Source organism: Pholcus phalangioides, unplaced genomic scaffold (assembly GCF_987345545.1).
Source record: "Pholcus phalangioides strain wild (caught in Gottingen) unplaced genomic scaffold, Ppha-v1.0 ptg000019l_1, whole genome shotgun sequence".
NCBI classification, from domain to species: domain Eukaryota; kingdom Metazoa; phylum Arthropoda; class Arachnida; order Araneae; family Pholcidae; genus Pholcus; species Pholcus phalangioides.
Window position 1 is genome coordinate 1,799,410 of NW_028301612.1, and position 23,299 is coordinate 1,822,708.

Here is a 23,299-nt window from a genome sequence, read left to right on the forward strand (position 1 = left end):
ATTGGGGTTCCACGATAAGATCTGGCACAGTAATTTATGAAATTTATGACAGTAAATATGTATATGCTAAGAACAGAGAGATCCTACGCATGAGTGGGGGGGGGGGGGAATAGGAGGACCGTGTCCCCTTTCAAGCCGACCAAAAATTAAGAAACTATAAAAAATCAAAATATCGAAAGCAAATACCTTAATGTGATATTTTTACCAATTTCTGTTAATTTAAATGATTTTGAAAGGTGATAATTCAAAATTTCTCGGGAAGACAATTTTGTACCCATCAAGCCTTTTGTGACCCCTTCAAAGGTCGATCCTGCGTACGCCTCTGATTAATAGATGGTGCCTCTTTCATTTTGCCCTGGAGCTATGATGCTCTTGAGAAGGCAGTAATGACAAACCTTTTTTTAAAAAAATATTTAGAATTTTCTTCCGTAGCCTCACTATCAGTAAAGGTTCCGTGAGCAACTCTACGTTGGAAACCCCTGGCCTAGAGAGTGAGACCACTAGGTCAGCGGGTGACCAAAAGAGTGGCCCAGATAGTCAGTGAGCATGGGAGTGGCCTACAGCGTGTGTATTATGTGAATGACCAAGAGAGTGTGAGCATGGGACTGACAAAAAAAGTAACCTGAAGACACGGGCGTATTTATAGGACGGGGCGAATCGGTGGAGAGAGAATGAGTGTTCAAGAAAATTAGATTATAAGTATTATTATTCGGCTAGAAAAGCTACTAAATTCGTGTATCCCACACAAGCGGCAAAACCACTTCTTGGAAAACAAAACTGCACACCTACTCCGTGTGAGAGATTCCCTTCTTGTTTCTGGGCCCAGGCCCTACATGTTTCCAAAGTTTTCAACATTTTCGTTATCAAGGTGTGACTCGTAAGAATGACAGCGCATGGTGTCGTGATTTTTAGTTCGAAAATTTCAAAAATTTATGTTTATAAACAAAAGCTTAAGCTTGCGACCTGCTCCGCGGGTTCACCGCACCCATCGCTCAAGTCGCCCATGGTCAGGGCTTTAGAACATGAGTCCACCTTTTAATTTACAAATTTTCGGGATTTTCTACGCAAAATTTAATAAATGCGCGCCTGTTCATGTGCAGAAAATGACCGCGGTGAGGAAAAATATGGTCAAATGTATGTCGAAGTAAATTAATTGAATTCAATTAAAGAAACAATAACGATCGTTTTTTCATGATTTTCTTTATTAATTTTACAAATAATAATAATAATACTAGTAATAAAATACATTCATCCACAAAAAAATACAAACAATCGCCCTAGAAGATATGGTTTTGCTTGGAAAGACGCAACTTCATAATCCTCCTCTCATAAAAAGAGCACATATACACACACACACACACTTTCTTTTATTTCGCAGCTCCTTTTAAAAACATATATGACAACTGTTTCAATTTTCACTGCATTTCCATACAATAATACTATTATTATTTCAACGCTTTTCTTCATATATTTATTTATTTTTGGTTGTATTCACATTAGATCAATTCCATTTTCAAATGAGTAATTGTCAATAATAACAACATTTACCAATAGGTGAGCAGCTGAGTATTAAAATTTCCCGTATTATAATTGTCTTTGTTAAAATTTAGTCATCAGTTGATTTTATAATTTCGGGTTCTATGACACATTCTCGTGAAAATATATACAGAAAGAAATTCTTGGACACTTTTTTTAACCCATTGAAAGTTGTATAAAGTGAAGGCGTTTAGGTTAAAAAGGTTTATGGCGACTTCTCGTATCGCCAAAGATAGATGACTCCCTCGCGTGAGGAAATTGCCAGCATAGAGAACAAAGGGAAAGTTTAAAAAAAGGTGTTTTGGAGATTTTTCTTTGTCGCCAAAAATCGGATAAAACTTATAATTAATAAGACATATATGCAGTATACATAATATATGTCCTCACAAACGTTCCTCGTCAATTTATTAAAATTTTTCAACCAGTTCTGAGTACTTTAATGAAGATGAAATTATAGAGTGCACAGGGGTTTTAAAATTTTTAGCGGCTTCTCTGAGCTACGCAGTCCATGAGGGCAATGAGCCGAAATTGCCAGATGGTGATGTGGCCTCCTCTTCCTAACACAGAACATGGCCCGCGGTTCTGTCTCAACGAAGAGAGATGTAAGCAGGTATTTCTAGGTAATGTGGCCTGGGTATCTATTGGTTTGACGGCTTGCCTGAACTTCTAAAATCTTCAGTGCTTAGCTTACAAAATCTGCTGTGAATAACCAGTACCTCCTAGAGATAAAAGGCCTCCGCACGGGTTACCAACTTCATCTGTAACGTCATTAAGACTACCTAGCACGTTTGCCACATTTTGCATCACAGTATTCTATTTCGTTTCTTCGTAAAATTTTGGCGTAAAATCCTCCTGGTTGGCTCACAAATACCGCATGGTGATTAGATGTGAGGACATAGAATCAACAATTCTGAGCACGATCACAACAATTCTTTTCCGCACAACGATGATACTGGCACGAGCAGGAAATTTTTTCTCCCGAATATTCTGAGGGAAAATGGACTACTTGCTGACGTCACGAGCAGCGTGTGGAGGCCTTCTATCTCTAGGAGGTGATGGCCTAATACGAGTTTCTAAAACTTGTAATATCCTAATTCTTATCAAGGTAAGTCCTAAATAATCCCATCACAAAATTATGTTAAATGTTAGGTTAGGAAGTTCTCTCTCTCTCACTCCCACCTTGCCAGGGACGTCTCAACACCATCATGGGGGTGGCCTCGGGCAAAATGGCGTCCTCTAGAGTCCCTTACTGGCACTTGAAGTGTCAAGCACCAATTAATGAGCGAAAATCATTATACCCCACTGGCGTGCCTCACACTTTGGAAACCCCTGTGATAGTGAATGAAATGAAAACAACATTATAATTATCCTATCACAAGACATATCTATTGCAATGCAAAACATGCGTCAAAAAAAATCCTGCCCAGCGGGATTCTTTCTTATGAATTTCATCTTTTTTTTGGCATCTCACATGAAAGTAAGTATGTATGGCCACTTATGAAATAAAATTTGAAAAATGTCTAAACGCTCGGCTCCCTGTTTCACACCATGCATATACCAACATGGAAGTTTCACGAGAGTAAAAATATGACAATGTTCTGAGATATTTCGGAATTTTTCATTAAGGGATTGTTCTCGTGGAATTTTAACATGAAAAAGCATGTCACGTGAAGTGTTTTCCAGTGATTTTATGATATTGATACAAGATTGCCGACACCAACAAAACACAAATTATCGTCATCATCATCAATTCAACAAGTTCTACCATTATCTTTCTCAAGCGCTAAGAGAGAATAAGTGAACATTTGTAGGTGCTCTTAAAAGTTAGGTCGACGCTACTCATGCTAAGTCAAGCTTGTACTCGCGTGGCTGGTCTAGCTCTAGAGTATTGTGGACGGGGTGACAAGTCACGAGACAAGCGATGCCCGTGGCTTGTGGAGCTCCTCATCCTGTTGTTAGTGCATTAACGAGATTCATGTCGAGCCGCCTGAATCATGTGGACGGCGAAGCTTCTAGCTCTCTCTTTCTCTATCTCCCTATCTGTGAGGCAACTGATTTCGAAGATTACTTGAGCTTAGAAAATCTGCAGCTTCTTTCCCGAGTTTCCAAAATATGCAGCTGCTTCCTTGAGCTCTGCAGCGACTTGAAAAATCTGCTATGCATAACCTGAGCTTCCGAAACCTACACAACCCTAATTCCTATCAAGGTAGAGCGTAAAATAATCTTAACAATTCTTTTAAAAAGTATGAAAGTTCTCCCGTCTCGCCAAGAACGTCTCAGCAGCATCTTGAATCAACTCGGGAAAAAAGACATTCTCAATATTTCATGGGACCTACCAATATTTTCTGTCTTTCGAAAGGGACCGCCTGCTATCTATAGATGCTTGGTTTTCATCATTCTCTAGAGCCAAAGCCTGAAGAGCAACTGGGTTGGCGAGGATGTAGATCAAACGACCACAAGCCAGGAAAATCTTTTGATGAGCATGAGTAGCGTGGAACTACTTTGACATAGCACATGCTTGAAACACTGGAGATTTGGTAAAATTCACGTTAAAAACCGGGTATGGGTGGTGATGAGCCGATCGAAACGGGGTTTTACAGATCATTCCTTAATTTACATGCGACTGTGACACTTTTTGAATATCTTCACCAGCACATATTGAATTGATCATTTGAATAACTTATTATATCACTGTAATGTACAGGGAACTCATAATAAGACATAACACGTCGAATATAATTCAACACTAATATAATAATATAGGTTTAAGTGTATAGGAAAACGTTCTATATGAAAACACCAATTGCATGTTATAACGCGATTGAACATGAATAAAGTCACACTTTCTCTCATGCGCGAGTGTTTTTTTTTTTTTTTGGATCTTGCATCACTAAATGAGTGACTAGTCCATGTGTATTGAGTCCATTAAAAAGGAATGTAGGAATCGTTAATAGATGAGAGAAAAGTGCTCGTCATCACTAATGTCGACTTGGACAAGTCCTGATAAAAAAAAATTGTGGTCATCCCGTGACCCGTGTGGCATTTAATAAACGCAGACAATAATATAGTGCAAAACGGATTAACATGAGCAGTTCATCACAAGGGCAGTTGGAATTCTCTGACGTAACCACTGTTCAACCTGGACATATACCGGTTCAGAGGGCTGTCAGGGTCCGGGCCCTCGTTCGCCCTATGATTAGGAGGGGACCACTTGTTCCGGGAGTGGTAACCGAATGGTGACGTCCTTCGGGTTTTGCCGGACTCCCATTTCTCGGGATAGGCCCGGCTGTCGTGATAGTTATGCATCCGGGAATTGCCGGATGCCCTGAACCCGTTGTCGTCAACGAACCCGGGATTCACGTGGTCTTCGCGATCCCGCGTTCTCGGGGAGTCGCGCGGGTGACCGACGGATGTCAAACAGCTGTTGCTGCCGTAATTGTGGTTCTCGTTGTTGAGGTTGTCACCGTGCGTGACGGGTTCGTTGCCCCTGTAGCTGCCATCACTGCTTTCGCCACTGGTGCCGATCCCCTGGTCAATGTCGGCGTTGTCCTGCGTCCACGTGGCTGTGGACTTGTATTTGACGGGTTCTTCGGTTATTATCGGGAAGTGGGAATCGGGTAGGGTCCGATAATTCGGCGAGAATGCCTTTCCATCGCGGTCCTTGCGGATATCGTTGTCGGCTGAGGTGATGTAGTAGGGCGGGGACTTGTCCTCTTTCTCGTCCTCCTTCTCGTCGTCATCGTCGTTCTTCTTGCTCGTGCAAAACGAGTCCGTCAGGGACAGGAGGATCGGCAGCAGCAGCAGGCCGTGGATGGCACCGAACAGAATCACGAGGAACACCGTCTTGAAGAACACGCTGAATATATACGAGGGGGCGAAGTTCAGCACCACGATGCCGATCAAGGTCGAGACGCTCCCCTGGAATATCGGCAGTCCCAGGGAATGGAGCGCGTCTCTCATCCTCTCGTTGGGATCCTTGTGGTGAGAGGATATGTACGCGTACGTGATGTGGGCCGAGTAATCTACAGAGAATCCGATGCAGAGGATCAGGTTAATCATGGAGATCGCGTCGAGGTTCACGTTCCACCAGCTCATGTACCCGACGACGCCGATCTCTATGGAGAATATGGAGAAGGCCACCCACAGGGCACAGGCGGGTATCGGGATGAATATGAAGCTTATGAGCATCATGACCGCCGTGGCTACACCCACAGCTTGAATGGACGTCTCCCTGACCAATAGGAACTGATCGAAGAACACGAAAAGCTGGTTGAAGACCACGACTGGCAGGGTCGAGTTCTTGGCGATTGCCCTGAGCTCTATCAGCATGTTCTTCTCGTCGTTGGCGTCCATGATGTCCTCGGTCTGTAGCACGAACCTGGAAGCCGTTATCTCGGTGTAATCCTCGTTGAACTTAATGTCCTGCGTGAAGTAATTCTGCGATAACCTGAAGAAGACCTGCGTGATACCCTTGTAGAAGTCGGCTTTGTTAGACATATTAAATCCGTGCAGGAAGACTTGTGTCCTAGAATCTTTCAAGAATCGATGGTATATCCTGAGCCAAGATTCCGTGAACCTGTTCCCGGCCATCAGCCGGTTGCTCTCCAGGCGAGTCAGTATGTTTTCGATTTCATCCTGTACTTTAGGATCCGAATAATCAAGGGTCTGGTTGATGACGACCTGAATCCTGTAAGGGTATTTCCTGAAGTACTTGTCTTCCAGGTCGTAGTAGTCGAGTGAGTAGGAGTCATACCGCGCCATCTTGAATCTTTCGAGGCCTTCCTTGACGATTGTGCAACCCCAGAGGCCGAAAACAAGATATACTATGAACAGGGCTATCGTGACAGCCTTCACGGACTTGTAACTCAGGAATTTTCCTAGTCTGTCTCTGAAGAAGACCATCAAGGCATTCTCCTCATTGTCCTTTGGATTGTCGGGGTCGAGGGGGTTGATTCCACCTGTGCACAGAGATCTGAATAGCAGTCCACGGTTTGCTGCAAAATAAAACATATAATAATCATTAGCAGTCAGCATTTACAAAATAATTCGGTGTCCATATTCCGTCAACGTCCGAAATCTGGCTATTCGAGAATTGGCCAAACTTTGGATATTGGCCATATTCTTTGGAAATCCAAAAAAAAATGAGTAAATAGTAGAATATAATCTGGTAACAGTTTTCAGTTATATTACTTGTGCTATGCCATCTGTTGTCTTATTCGAGAAGGAAGGCAGTTCCCCTCCTCATCGATAGATGACGACAGTAATTAGGCTAACTACATTTTCTAGAGAAACAAACGGAAATTGGAATACTACGGAATGATTAAAAAAAAAAAAAAATTCAAGTTCCCGTACTCTGAGTAGTTTCCCTCAAAAACTACTTATCCGAATACAGCCAAATATCTGAGCTATCTTAATGAGACCATGGGAAAGAGATTTATGAAATAAAAATAATAGTTCAATTTTCGACCACCAGGTGAAAAAGTGGCACTTTTCATTGCATTTTACATTTTCCCACGGTCCATATAGCGTGTATATACCAAGTTTCAATGGAATACGTATACCAGAACGGGTGCTATATAGATCTGAGTGGTTTCAGTATACTGACACTACTCAAACCAATATAATATGTCACCCGTCAGTATACTGACACTACTCCGACCAGTGCCGTCTTATCGCAAAGCCCCGCCGGGGCCTCAAGAGAAGAGGAGTCTCGTAAAAACGAGATGTAGTTGAATTTTTCGTGAATTTGAGATAGAGTAAGTGATCCAGTGGGAGACTGAGTGATCCAGTGAGTGACAGAATGAGTGACCTAGTATGTAAGTGCGTGTGACAGTGTGAGCGACCTAGTTAGGGAGTGAGCACCCTGGTGAGTTAGTGATAAGAATGAACCACCTAGTCGAGGAGTAACAAAGTGAGCTACCTAGTGAGTTGATGATAGAATGAGTGACCTAGTGACAAAGTGAGTAACCTAGTGAGTAAGTAAGTGACCTAGGGAATAAATGGGGGACCTAGAGATCGATTGAGGGATCTACCTACTGAGAGAGTGATCGAGTGCCATATTGAGCGACATTGTGAGTGAGTGACACAGCGAGCTACCTAATGATAGACCGAGTCATTTGGTGAGTGAGTTAGCAAGCTCTAGTGACTGTGATATGATGGTTTCGCTTATTCATTCACTCACTCACTGGTTCACTTGCTTAATCGAACATTCATTATAGTCGAATCCCGTTTTAACAAATACCGTTGTAGGGAAAATCTCGTTTTAACGAACACTATTCTGATCCCTCAGTTAAGTTTACGTAGGAATAATGGAAAAACCTGGAATTCCTTTATAACTAACTTATTCCTCATTATTTATAATTTCGTTATAACGAAATGATTTCTCCGGTCTCTAGCAGTTCGTTATATTGGGATTCGACTGTATTAACTCGTTCATTCCCTCACGTCTGCGAGTTTTGCATTCGGTGAATTGAACGTCAGTGAATTTTCTGGACACGAGTCCCGTCAACGTAATTCAAAATTGTATCCGTTAAAAAGCAGTACAGCAGAATCCGTTACAGCAAGTAGCAGCAACGAGAAGAACGCCATAGGTCGGCTCGTATTTTGCATGCATATGAGTTGTGTTGGAGAGAAAATGTTACTGACGTCACAAGGCTAGAGAGGCCTTCTATCTCTCTAGGAGGTGCTGGTAAAACCCCATCTCTTTACTCATCACTATTTATATACATAAGAGGCCTGGTGAAACCTTCTGCAATCAACAGATGGCGTAGAAATTTCCAATTTTTCAGATTTAACCAGCTCCAATTTCAATCAAAAGTTCCACTGACTTTCTTTCACACACAATGGAACATTTCAAAAATTTAAATAGTTTCCTTTTGTGTGTCGATCTAGAAACATAATATTCAAATATTCCTTGTATTACCTGTTGGGCTATTAACCCACTTTTGTAAAGCGGTCCATTCCCAGAGAGAAGAGATAAAGGGTTTTTTTTGCCTCTACCGTAAATTTTGCAAAATGTTCCCTTTTTGATAATAAGCTCTTCAAATATAGTAAATTTCCAATTATCCAAAAGATGATGCCAAAGGTTAGTGAAAACTTGTCAATAAGGCCTATAATTCAAATCACTTGAAAATCCCCAATGAGAGAAAAAAAAAATGGCGTGAAATGAAGCAAACTAAGATGTACATATTTAAAAAAAAAAAGTCCAGACATGACAAATATTTGGACATGAGTTATTCATATTGATAGTTATAATTATCATAACAATAGTTTATATATTTTGCGGAAAAAAATTTGATCCCTGCTTATATAGAAACAATTAAAAATTCCAGTACTGTAGGCTTCCTTGCACTATCTTCAATCGGGACACTTGTGCTGCCATCTCTCATTTTATTCAATAACTATGACTGTTATGTTTTTGCCGATAGATGGCGACAGCTGATTTTTAATCTCAACGGGTGCATGGGGCTTGAATGACCATATAACTGAGCTGACCGTTTTTAATCAGGAATTCCCCCCTCCCCTAAGTTTCTTCTGAGGTGACCAAACTAATATCACAGTGAACTTGTAGGTGTTAATCTATATACATCTGCCATTTTCTCACATGGGTAGGGGGACCCTTTTTCTGTCCCAGATTTCTGCATGTGCTGGAAGGACATTTTTCCAGAGCTTCCTAATTTCAGGGCCCCCGAATTTGAGAATATGTGTTTTATAACAAAAAAAGTTTCATTGACTTCAATTGGTAAGGAGCTTTTATCTCTTGCTTTGCCCAGGGCTTCCTTCACGTAAAATCGGGTCCTGGGGAAGATCCCTTTTCCACATCCCCAGAGGTGGATTTATGGTTTTTCCCCGTCAATGGGGCATAAAAATTTTTCCGCTCTTCTCCCATTCCAGTCTAATTTTATTGCATTCCTGCTCCATAACCCTCTTGGCCCAAGCCCTTGCAAATACACTTCTGTTTCTAGGCCACTCACATTATGCTCACACACTGTTTTGGTCAATTACATGCTTGCGCATGTACTAGGTCACTCTTTTGGTCCCTCGCTCTCTAAGTCACTCTCTCTCTGAGAGAGTGACTTAGAGATGACCTCACTTGCTTGCACACTTTCTTGGTCACTCTTCCGCTAAGAAACATGTAAAAAAAAAAGGCACACCGACCTGGTCCCTTGATTTCTAGGTCACTCCTACGTTCAGAAACTCTTACTTTAGCTCAGGGGCTCTCAAACTTTTTCCAACCGTGACACCCCTTTCCCAAATCAACGCTTTTTCGCGGCTCCCCAGAGCAGTGTAAAAATGAATCTCTTCAAAAAAAAACCTCGGCGGCGATCTAGGGCGTGAGGTGCACAGTTTGAGAAGCCCTACTTAGGTAACTTACTGGCCCAGCCAGTCGCTCTCTAGGTCACTCTTTTGGTCGCTAGTGATGCCCCTCGCTTTCTGGGTTACTCTTTTGGTCATTCGAATGTTCACACACTCTAAGGTCACGCATTGACCTGGCCCTCTTGATCTCCAGGTCACACTTTTGGTCACTCACTGAGAGGTTCTTTGCTCTATTGGTCACTCTTTTGATCCTCTACATGCTTGCGAACCCTATTGTTCACTCGTTTGGTCATCCGCTGACATAGAGACCCGTTGACTAGGCAGAGGCATATTTATGATTTTACCGTTTGTGGGTTATAAAAATTTTTACCGCGCGCGCGCGCGCTTGTCCCATATAATAATTTTCTCAAATTTACCGCCGCCTTGGGCTATGGCCCGCTAAGCTACCTTCCCTCCATGTAAATCTTCCCTGCTCTAGCTATGGCCTTGTAACTAAGTAGTATTGCAATTACGAAGTCACGTAAATTAATTTTTTTTTAAATTTCAGTGAAGATGGTGTTAGATCAAGTTAGATTCGTTAAAACAACGGGAAAAACGGGACACTTTTACAGAAGTAATAAGTCAGTGCATAAAAAAAAATGAGACGTGATATAAAGGTCATATGGAACCCGTATGTATTATTCGTATTTTATGGGACTCTCCTGTATTTTTGGTAGTCCTGAAATTTTTAAATGTCCCGTTTTTTGCTTTTTTTAGTGGTAACAGTCAAGCTCACCAACAATTGGCGATTTCGTCAACCTTTAGAAACTTATTTTGGTGATGATTAGTGACGTCCCGTTTCATCTATCTCCGTTTCCCGTATTGACTATCTCAGTGTCCAATAATAACCATCTTAGTGTCGAATAATGACCATCTTAGTGTCCCATATCGACTCATAACTCAGTATTCCGTATTGAATATCTCAGTGTCCCGCATTGACCATCTCAGTTTCCCGTATTGACCATCTAGCTAAGGCTAATCTGTATTATAATAACTAACATAATCACTGTATAACATATGACAATAACACTGTAACTAATAATCACTAACTATCTCAGTGTCCCGTATTGACCATCTCAGTTTCCCGTATTGACCATCTCAGTTTCCCGTATTGACCATCTAGCTAAGGCTAATCTGTATTATAATAACTAACATAATCACTGTATAACATATGACAATAACACTGTAACTAATAATCACTGACTATCTCAGTGTCCCGTATTGACCATCTCAGTTTCCCGTATTGACCATCTCAGTTTCCCGTATTGACCATCTAGCTAAGGCTAATCTGTATTATAATAACTAACATAATCACTGTATAACATATGACAATAACACTGTAACTAATAATCACTGACTATCTCAGTGTCCCGTATTGACTATCTCATGTCCCGTATTGACTATCTCATGTCCCGTATTGACTATCTCATGTCCCGTATTGACTATCTCATGTCCCGTATAGACTATCTTAGTGTCTCATATTTCTGTCGACAAAATATGGTCACGTAAAATATACAGAATTCAAATTTTCATTTCTACGAAGAGAAACGCCATTAATTACTCACTCGCCAGAGACTTTGGCATGGTGGGTACGCACAGGAAACCGTGCAGATTCCTCTCCTCGCCGTACCCGCTGAGAGCCATGCAACCACCGAAGAAAGTGATGTGGTAGATGTACGTGAACAGCACGGACATGGCGGTGTACACGCAGAAGATGCGTACGGACGGGAACGGGGTGATGACGCCGATCCAGAAAGATATGAAATTCGTCAGGGACGTGATCGTGATCGACACCCCGGCGTCCGCGTACGCCGTGGCCATTCGTTCTGGTACACTCTGGCGACGATCCGTTTTCCTCCAGGCTGCCAACAGCACGAAAGTGTCGTCCATGCCGATTCCTGGAAACAGAAAATTACGCTTGTACTTATACAATATTGAGAAAAATAATGAATTATTGAAATACAGTAATTTCACTACTTATTACCTCGACACGATTGTCAACTCATTACTTTATTTTCCCTTTTTTTCTAGGGTAAACGACTCCCACGGGGACCTGAAATTACTACTCGGCATTTTACCGAAATAATGAGTTTTAGGGGTAAAAGAACCTTTAACGCACATAAGTGGGGAAAAAATCAATGTTCTGAGAATGAAAGTCACGCCGGAACCTTTTCCCGTGACCTCAAAAAATCAGAGCTGGTCCCTAGGGGTGACCAAACAGTCCTTGACATCAAAGTCTTGAATGCTTTAGTCGGGGCCACACAGGTTTATATTGCCCTTATTAATCGATTCCAGACTCAAAAAAGTATATAAAATTTACGAAAATAATAGTCTCATTAAATTTTCAGGTGATCACAGCATGTACAAAAGAATTTACCGGGTTTCTGGTAATTTTGATTGTGTCGCCACCTATTGAATATCGATGATATTCGATACTGTGAGATGTTGTCTCAGTTCCCCCAATATTTATATTGTGTTGTTTGTATTCAGGGGTGAGTTAGCCTTTTATACTTCTGTCTCTCTTGAGGTTTTCTTTTCCTCTTTATACATATTCTGATAAGATCGGAACAAAGAAAGAGGGCGCTGCTGTCGAATTTCGTTCCAAAATTGGTAATTTAGATCAAAAACCTTATCTATGGATACATGTTGCTCAAGGGTAAGACTGCTTATCTAGTACAGCTGTTTTAGGGCTGGTGTCAATACTTCAAAGAGGTGTGCGGTCTATAGATTCCCCCTTACTCCACTCCAGAAAAGGGAGGAGGAGAACGGAGCTCTTGTCTCTCTTTCTTGGAGCTTTCAAATTGACCTTAAATACATTTTTAACTTTTATAAACTGTAAATTTATTAAAAAATTCAGTATAAGGAATAAGAACCTCGTTAAAAGTCCTGGCCTAGAGGGTGTGAGTAATGTGCCACACTTTACACCCCACTGTCTTTCTTAACCTTACTACGCCCATGGCCTACTTCCCCCCCCCCACCCAAGGAAACAAAAACTCCTGCTAAGGGGGCCCCATTTGGAAACAAAATATTTCTTGTGCCACTCCCACCTTAACTAGGGTTCCTGTCTTAACTAAGGTCTTAACATCAGGAGTGAGATCCTTTCTACTGATTAGGTTGATTTCTGAGTAAATTCCTGGCGTAAACTTTTTTTTATAAACAATCTATTGGGCAAGAAACCAACCAACCAACTTCTTTCTTTAAGAGGTTCTAATGAATTTTAAAAAGTAGTTATTTTTTCCTCGCCATATTTTCACTTGAATGTTTCACGTCTGTGTTTACCGTTCTAAAGATCTCTCTGCCCTCTTAATAATCAACTGTCATGCAGGGACCGTAACTAGGCTGGGGCAACCGGGACACTGCCCCGGGGGACCCGAGCTGAATTGGGGCCTCACAAATAATGTACAGGTATTATGCACAATTTTTTTTCGTTTTTAAGGGCCCTCTTCAAGAAAATGTCTGTCCCGGGGCCCCCCGCGAAGGCACGCTACGGCCCTGCTGCCATAGTTTCATCCGTGGCCCAAACCGCAAGGGGAAGCCATATTACCTCCGGCCGCAAGGGGAAGCCATATTACCCTCGGATGAGTACCGTTACTCCAGAACATAGTTTTCCAAACTTTTTGTTGCACGCACATATCGCCCTTCTACAGAATTTTTTTTCTCCCATCGTCCCCGACTAATAGGATCCCATGCTATCCTTGTACCTTATATCGCCCCCTCCCCGGACCCTTCCATCGCCCACCAGGGGACGATATTGTTCAGTTTGGTAAACACTGCTTTAGAACAATGTTTCTAAACTTTTTTCAGCCCATGGTTCCCTTTGGACAATATTTTCTTCTCGTGCCCCCCCCCCCCCCCGTGTGATTCTTAGTCCTCTACCCTCATGCAAGACCAAGACCCTTTCTACTTATCGAATTGAATTTAATCAAAACTGAATTTATAATGATATAATTATGAGCAAAAAAATTTTATAAATATAATCGATCTCTGGAATCCTGAGCCAGGCACGGATCCAGAAGGTGGGTGGTCATGTCTCTTAAGAACCAAATAAAATGGGAGAAATTGGTCGGCGTAAAATATTATGGGACGATTCATACAACGAACCTATATAATCAACCTTACCAACACATCAAGCGTCACACCGGGCACCTATCCTTGGCTAGAGTTCAGTGCGTTTCTTTTTTACGGGGGGGGGGGGGGTATGAGCACACCGTCATAGGTCCCGCGGTAAAGTAAAGTTTTGAGCGCTCTCATACTTAGTTTAAAGTAAAAGCTTACATATTTACATACAAAAATCACAGCACCGAATCTCATCATGTAGGCCCAGGCTCCCTATGGATATGTGGCCAAGGGCCATGCCCACATAGTCTCACTCGATAACGTGGCCCTGGTTCTATGGACAGCTCTGCTGGGTTCTGAAAGTAGTAAAATTTTTTCTCTGCAGGAATACTTGAAAGCTCTAATTCTTTACAGCTCTTTGTGGCCTCCCTTCAACACTTCTGGTAGCTCCCTTTTCATCGGATTTTTTACCCGTGACCCCCCCCCCCCCGCTTTAGAATATTTCTGGACTGTAAGGGACGGCCTCTGGATGATGGCTTAACTGATTATACGGCTTAACGATGCTACGTCCGAATAAGTTTTACGCAGGAAAACGTCGAACAAGCGCGCATTTTTCAGAATTTACTGGAAGTTTTTACTAGAAAATTGTTGCATCGTAGGTGGTCAACTTTCACATGTTTTTCACTGTATACAGTGTATAAATTTTATAACTCCTTTTTTTATACAGACGGTGTGTTATGCTAATGAGTAGAGAAGTCGTCCATCAGGTTTGGTAAGATTTCTAACATAATTCCGTAGAAAAATTCCAAAAATAAAACCTGAGGTTTCAAGAGCTCTTGAGAGCATCGATTAATGGGGGAAAATAGGTTACGTAATCGATTTTAATTATTGTTCAGCTAAACTCCTCCTTAATGAAGATGTAAAATAAGTGGGTGGATGTCTCAAAGGATCGATAAATCCGTTCACGACGCGTTCGTTTCATTAAAACGAATTCATCACTGCCATTTGAATTAGGTCAATCGTCATTTTGGGGGTCTTGGGAACAGAAATTTTTGGAAATCATCCAAATCCTTATCTGAATATCACGATGCAAAACTATGCATTTCGTAAACGAGTAATAACATCATTCTTCATCATGTGGATCATTATTTCAGAGTATGATGTAATTCGTGTTAAAGTATTGGAATTTTTTTTTGGCAGGGAGGGTGTATTTTTTGGTAGAATTGAAATTTTTGTTAGATCTGGATTTAAATTTCGAGCCATTTTATATGATTTGGCCTGAAGCAGGCTTTAAAAATCAATTTGGTGGACCTGAATTCTTGGTGTGTGTAGCACCTAGTGTTGATATTTATTATAGCGATATGCTTTTCTACCTTTTGAATTTGGAATTTCAAATCCCGAGAAATCGAAAAATTCTACGGATTCCACAATCTAGGTCATATCTTGTGCTGTATCTAGATCATATATTAAGCGTACCTTGGGTATCGTTTGCGCATGGATAGGTAAGACAATCGTCCCAGAGCACCCATATATTATAGGTCTCTAACGTTAAACAACCTCTTAAACAACTAACATCGTTAAACAACTGACCGAATCTTCTGTTACCAAATTCCCCACAAAACATTAACTTCTGCTTTGCCCTGGGACCCCCCTCCCCCTGAACTTCAAGAATCGAGCCCCGTGCTATATGGATTAGAGATTTGGAAAAAAAGTTAACACAAGTCCAAACGTTCAATTATACGACTTTGATGTTACGTAAGTTAAACATTAATCTATATTTGTGTGTGACCGATAGATCATTTAAAATGTTTTTCATCCCAGTTTCAATGATTTTATTCAATGGAAAGCAGATCCTCAACTAGACACTTGATCCACCAGAGCACCGAAAGGCAAATGATATGCATTTTGGTGCTCCCCGAAACGTTAAATGAGTGGTTAAAGCATCGGTTCTCAAACTTGTCTGCCACGGTTCCCTTGCCCTAGTAAAAATATGTTTCTATCTCATATCGCATTACATTTCTTTCTATTTTGCATCACATTCTCTGCATCATGATACTGTGTACCGCTGTTTCTCGTGTGCCGCCCCTCCTATACGTAAGCATTATTCCCCACTATTTTCCTACATATTCTATCTCATATCATATTGAGGGAGGTTTTGGCTGATGAGGGAACTCGTCCCGCTGGGTCAACGGCTAGAACATTTTAACGCCCCTGGGGATATTGTGCTAAAATCACTTCAGTGACAGAGCTTGGTTCTGTTTGATTTATAAACTTCACAACTGCACTAACATGCCTTCGCATGTGTTGACTGCATATGTCCCCATCACATGAAGTTAACATGTGTCCGCTGCTCTCTCTGTCCTCAGAACAGTTTAACAAAGAACCGCTCGAAGACCAAACATGGACATTTATACCACCAGCTTGCCGCGAAGCTCCTAGGATTCGGGAGCACACTTGGAACCACTGGGTGAAAGGGTGAATTCGCAATTTCCTTCCCTTTGGTCCAGACAAAGGGATCCGCCTGCACCCCTAGTTGCGGTCCTGGTAAATGCAACCATTAATTGGTGATCATCGATGGATATAAATCGACACATTAAGTCACATCTTGCAAGACGTCAATTAACTCCAATGAGAATTCAATGCTTTTGGCTCACCCAACGCTAGTGGTTACTTTCATTTATGTACTAAGATTTCCAGAAAATAGGTATATTGATTATATTTACCACTTCACTGTATAACATAGCATTCCCTTTGTACAGGGGATGGGGAGGAGTAAAACCGCAAACATGTTTTAAGATAAGACAATTTTATTTAGTCGAAAAACAGACACAAAACATTAAGGGGATTAAACAAGCTTATGAATCCAGTTTCATATCTCAAGTTTTTCAACACGCGTTTCATATCACAAGTTGCAACGACCTTTCTCTGGATTTCTACCCATCTGTACATTATGTAGCATGTGTATGTGTCCGATGCCACCATTGGTTGCAATTTTTCACTTGCTCCAACTTGAGAGCGAGAGTATAGCTAATAAATAAATGGTGAGAGCTTGAAGAAAAGAAAGCACGAGGAACGTGCTCTGAAATCTTAAGAAAAGTGAAGCGTTGTTGTTTTGGGGTGGAGGGTAGAATTGGCAATGGATGAAGAAACCTTGAATGGGAGTAATAATAAGAAACATTGCATTGTGTGTCGTGTTTTTATCTCGATAGAACAAACTCCTACAGCGTGCTTTGGTAAAACGTGCTCAAGACTGGTGCGGAGGTTGGTGCGTGTTTACGAGTATGCAATCAAATATGGATCGCGTGACGGAAAGGACCTTTTATAAGAACGAAAGTCTTCACGTGATGTTGGCTAGAAGACAATCGGGATTGTTATTATCCTCTGCTTTAATGCTACGATTCTTCACCCCCACGTCCTTGTATGTACATATTCGTATCACCATGTATTTTAATGAAAGAGTTCAGAAAATTCATTGCCACGCTCGTCATCACCGACCTATGAATTCGATTTTAACTAGCGCTTCCAGTGGTTATTTTATCTGTATGGAGTCAGGGGATCTACGGATCAGAGACGATCCAGGCGTTAATGAAGAGGTCTATCGCAAACCGTGAGAGCGTAGATATGGAAAATAATGATCCTGTCCCGTAAAGTACGGGGGCGCGTACGATCATCTTTAACTCCCCTAGTTCTTTTATGAAACATTGCCCTGGATATCTGAACGGTTTTGAACCTCTTTAGACCAGTGTTTCTTAAGCAGGGGGGGGGGGGGGGACAGGGTTCTCAGCATTAAACCAACTTCTGATTCTTAATAAGGATCTGCTTCTTACTCTGCTCGATTCTTAGCAGACAATTTTTTCTTCCATGCGAGATATGACGCAAAAATTCTTTCTTTAATAGAAGTTTTTTTTTATGATTCATATTTTAAAAAATGAAAGAATATTTAACTAATGCATTTTTATTGTCAAATAAGAGATTCATCCAACTTTTAAGTTACCGAAAAGATATTCGAAGGTTGCGTGGGAAAGTGGAAAACAGTGTTTGACTCTATGTACAGCACATATATGTTGGTAATAGTGATAAAATATCGGATCATCTCGATAAATTTTTATAAATTTTGCTACATTTATCACATTTACCAGTGATTATGCATAATTCTCAAATTTTCAATCCATGAATGTCGTGATCGCGATGGGCCGTAAATACTTTTTCTATTATGGGAACTTGTAGGTTTGACAATTCATCTTATTTTAAAAATTGACAGAAAATTGAACTTTTCCCACAAAATATGTGAGGGAAAACTCTAATCAGCCGAAATATAGTTGTGCGCAAATACAATATAAATACAGTCCAATCCCGTTTCAACGAATACCGTTATAGCGAAATTCTCGTTTTAACAAACATTTTTTTAATCCTCCAGATAAGTTTACTTAGGAACAATGCATTAACATGGAATTCCTTTATAACGATATTTCGTTGTAACGAAATGATTTCTCCGGTCTCTTGGAGTTCGTTATAGCGGGATTCGAATGTATATAAAAATCATTATCAACAAACCCGCTGCTGCGTTTGTTTTTTTCGACACACTTCCAATGTATGTGAAAAAAAGACAACATTATACGGAAGCGATGTCAATTTTTACTATTTTACTTGTGTATATTATCTGAACACATTATTTTTTTATTTGACCACGAAGCAGCTATGCGATGCATGTACAGTACCATGTGCATTTTGCCACGAAAACTTATTTAAGTAAACATGCAGCATATTATAAAAATTATTGTTAGTCTTGTAATGTTAGCTTTACTTTCATAAATAATGGTTACAAACATAATTATTACTTACAACACAACGATGACTCATTTATCGTATCAACCGTGTTTGACGATTATGCATAACCAGCAAATGTGATAGATTCGCGGTATGTGAGCAAAATTTATCAAACTTACCGAAATGACCGATAAATATTCATGATAATACCTCTATACCACTTTCACCGTTACATATATAGCATGGCCCCGCTTTTCCATCCTCGTGAAAAAAAGTGGAAAAATCTTAGATTCGAATCTTATCGGATACTTGTGTATGTACATGTTTTGGTTTTTTATTGCAACATGGCTCAAAAAGCATTATGCATTTATCATTGCTGCGCAACCCTAATCACATTTCATTATAATCTCCTTTCTTAATTCTTCTTAAATTCATTTTCTTCTCCATGTTGTCATCAACACGTTGTTGTTAATTTTTAGCTGGTCAGTACCGAAAGTCTCCAAAGGGGAAATTTTTCGGCCTGTCCAGCGTCACGTGACCTTAAGAATTACCTTCAACAATCGCATTGCGGTTGCATTCGAACTTCGATTCTTAATGCGCTTCTTACGAATCGATTCTTACGTATGGATATATGATTGGTTATTAAGAATCAGAAGGTGGTATACCCCCGTGGGGCCACATGGCTCCCTTGAAGTTATGAGATATTCTGGGGGGGGGGGTCCTATGGGTGAAAATCAAGTTGAAGGGGGGGGGGAGCCATGACAGGCTACTAAGGGGGCCTACAGAGCTGTGCCAAAAAAAATTAGTTGTGAAGCTTTCAAGTGGAATATGGTGGGAGATGGGTGGGAGATCTGATATCAGGTTTTTCAAAAATAAATATGTAAATTGGTAGGCAGGGCCATCTTAAAGCATGGGCCCATTCAAGCATGGCCCATGGTCCGATGTTTGTAGTTCCTACACGATGAGATCTGGTACTATGATTTTTGGAGTAAGTAAATATGTAAGTTGTTACCTCTATGTAGCAAAGTACGAGCCTAAAATACAGTTTTCGCAGAGTCTCCATGGTGTTGAGATGGCCCTCCATAGATCTTCTATTCCCAGAAACATAATAAATAGAAAGGGCCTCGCTCCTGAATTAGGGTGGCTGGCCCTGAATAAGGGGGGGGGGGTTAATTATAAAAAAAGGGTGCCACACGGGTGGAAAAAAAAGTTAAAAACCAGTTTTTTTAGACCAGTTCCCAAAACTTTTTGTTCCATCGCTCCCTTCTTCAGAAATATATTTCCTATAATCGTCCCCCCCCCCACTCAAACAAACCCCATAGGATCCTATGGTACATTCGTGGCTTCTATTGCCTTCAGAGAGTGATATTTGCCACTTTGGGAGTGCTTCACGAAGACCGGAATTTCAACACACGTAAGACAATCAAGACCAAATATGACCAATTAGGAAGGGGGAAGGCTCTTTGTGAATCTATCATTAACTCGTGTCGTACGTGAAGTCTTACTACTGTACTCTACTCTTTTTTGTACTCTGATGTATAAGTGATGTATTTTTTATTATCTTGACGAGAACATACTCCCATAAATCATTTTCAAAGTTGTATGTGAAGAAAAATGCTTCAATTTTTCCAGTCTTCCGATACGAGAAACGTCCAGCCAATTGCTGCTAATATACAAAGTGTGATTAAAAGTTGAACTGCCCCCCCCCCCCCATAGAAAGAAAAAGGGTCGAGTTACGAAGGCATACCGCTTATGCGAAAGTTCCTCTTCGACAGGGGTTTTTAACCTACGGGTCGCGGGGCTTCAAGATATCCACCTGCAGTCAGGGGTTCTTGAGCTACGTTTCACGATCCAAATTTGATTCGTAGGGGGTTCCTGGGGGGGGGGGAGCGTAAACATTCACTGGCAACCAGGGATTCTTGAGCTATGCATCTCGGCCTAAACTTGACTCGCAGGAGCTTCCTAGTTTTCCATCTTCCTAAAGATGAAACTCCATTAACGGTTCTGCTATAAATGCATTTATTGGGTCACCGGTTTCACTAATTTCGAAAAACAAACAGTCCCGTGGGTCACGAAGCTGATTTTGTTGTTGATTTTGGGTCGCGGCTGAAAAAGGTTGAGAACCTCTGCTCTACGGCATAGTGAGTTTTGCCGCATAAATTCACGGGGATGTAAACCGACATCTTTCTTCTTACTTTCTTGATGGATTGTAAATCAGAGAAGCTTGCTTACGCTTCCAAAAGTCTCACGCAAAACCGGAAATATTCTTATTTATGTTGCGAAAAATAAAAATAAATGTCTTATTTGGACATTTTCATTTTGGAGAATCTCTCGCAACTCCCCTGGTTCATTGACGCGACCCGCCCACATGGGGTCGTGACCAACACTTTTGACACCACTGCATTAAGCAACTCTGACAATTGAACTGAATGTGCGTGTCATCTTTGAGATCGAGTAAGACAAAATAAATAAATAATAATAGAAATAAATAAATAAATTGATTCAAAACACGTACAAGCACATTCCAACATATACTAATTAAATTCATTACAATTTCCGCAGAGGAATATGGACGAGGTGCATGTGTGGTTTAGTGGCTCAAAGGTCCATAAATTCAAGGTTTAGAGGGCATTTGTCACCCCACACTAAACCTTCAATCACACAATGGCCGAAATAATAGAATCAATATATTCAGTCCTAAGGAAGGCACCTCGAAGGCCATCTTTCACAGGAAGGTTGAAACTCGTTTAAGACAGTTCGAGTTTCAGTTCGGATATCGCATTTTTCACATGTACAATAACATTTCCTTCATTGTCTTGGCTTCATTCGACAAAGACAGTGTTGACGTAAACAATTCGTCAAATATGGCAATTTTATCTGATCTCATCGCTTTGAAATTCATAAATCCAATTACTTATGATGTGAATGGAACTGTCAAAATCGGGAATAAAATTAATTAGATATTCGTATCGTGTTGTTTATTCATTCGTTCAAACGACGACGTATATCCCGAGTTACATCTTTCAGAAAGAAAAAAAACCAGCCGAAGCGTATTTAGTCAATGACCACGAAACAAACAGCCTTCAGCATAGGCAGCGGGCCGCCTAGCATTTCTTCTTCTTTGTCCGTAGAATGACTCAGTTTGCGTTTCTACAAGCTATTAATTCCTACAGTCTTCAGCTGTCAGATACATTACTGGCCTTGGCAGATACTAGTTCAATGATAAGCAAAGAAAAACACCTCAGTGTTCGTACTCACAATGCCAGGCCAGAACAATGCCCACTTTGATTGTATAATAATAAGGCCGATAAGCCGTAACTCTCGGTAGTTAATGAGCTGACATCATAGGCTTTGGCCTGACTGGCTTTCGGATCGATCTGCTTTCGTCCAGTTATTGAAGGACATCACACCTAAGAGAAAAGCTGTGTGTGTGTGTTTTTTTTAAAATCTTATTCATTCAGTAGGCTCTTTTGTTGTCTTGGTTCATAGCCTTGGTGTGAGTTTGAACTGGAAATACCGTGCTGTGAAACACTTAACATTGTAGCAAGTTATCGGTCGTGTGAAATAACACTGAAAAGGGATGTAATCTCTTTCATGTCTATGTCCGAGGTTTCTTAACACTCTTTCAGTTTTTGTTTTATATTAAAGGTGCGTGGCCGAGATCGATAAGACATCTGCCTGATGTACCCAAGGACGTTTTGAGGTTTCATTTTTGCTTCAAATCCGCTCAGCCCACGGATGGATATTTCCTCTCATAGAGTATTACATCAACTTGTGAAAGAGAGATGGTGCCACAATGACCAACCACAAAAGACTAAAGCTACCATAGAAAGTCTCCACACTAAAAACTAGAACGTTGTTGTTGGTGTGCATAAAAATTGACCCTGGTAAGACAAAAATGATAAAAATGCGTATTTGTAAGATATAGTTAGGAATTCGAAAGGATTTCTAGCAATTTTCAGCACCACCGATCTTTCGGTTATGATTTCGTAGTTACGAAGCAAAGAAATATGAAATTAATACATCAGCCAATTAAACGAGAAATCATTGGAAAAGTTTTCAAGATGCCACCTCCCAATTTGATCATTTTTGTCGCACCACGGCCATTTTCTGCACACGAGGGCTAATTTCAGACCGGGACCTACAATTTATTGCCGATTCCGAATGGCAGGCTTGTTTTTATACTCAGCGAGAGGTTGGTGCGCTAACCACTCGATGGGGGACTCCCTGCGGTAGCAATTTTTTCTGCGGTCACGTCGCCGTTTCTGTTGTACCCTTGCGTCAGGAAAGTTTTCTGACAAGGACGAACCGGGTATCGAACTCGCGATACCTCTAATCATCCTTTGGTACTTTAGGCGAGAATCTTATCGACTTGGGCTACCACGCCCCAATATAAACTAAGTGGAAGCACTGTTTGATATTATTGGAACGATTTCCAATGATACCAAACACCGATCCATCTATCCCAGCGTTTCAATAACATTTCAGGGTCAATAACATGACTACAAAGCTTGGTCTCTTCCTCAACAAACACTTTTTGAGTCTACTAATATCGACAGTATACAAAGTGCCCCATAACTTCGTA

General features: G+C 40.9%; 1 protein-coding gene across 1 annotated transcript in view; it reads right to left on the reverse strand.

The window, feature by feature from the left end:
- Positions 1-1,190: 1,190 nt before the first annotated feature.
- LOC149071103 (patched domain-containing protein 3-like) overlaps positions 1,191-23,299 on the reverse strand; it is a 75,503-nt gene continuing 53,394 nt past the window's right edge. The window contains exons 3-4 of the mRNA XM_089248165.1: positions 11,457-11,789; positions 1,191-6,530 (exon numbers count right to left, since the gene is read on the reverse strand). Of these exons, the coding sequence (XP_089104291.1) occupies positions 4,633-6,530; positions 11,457-11,789 (2,231 nt within the window). The 3' untranslated portion in view covers positions 1,191-4,632. The remainder of the gene's footprint in view (positions 6,531-11,456; positions 11,790-23,299) is intronic.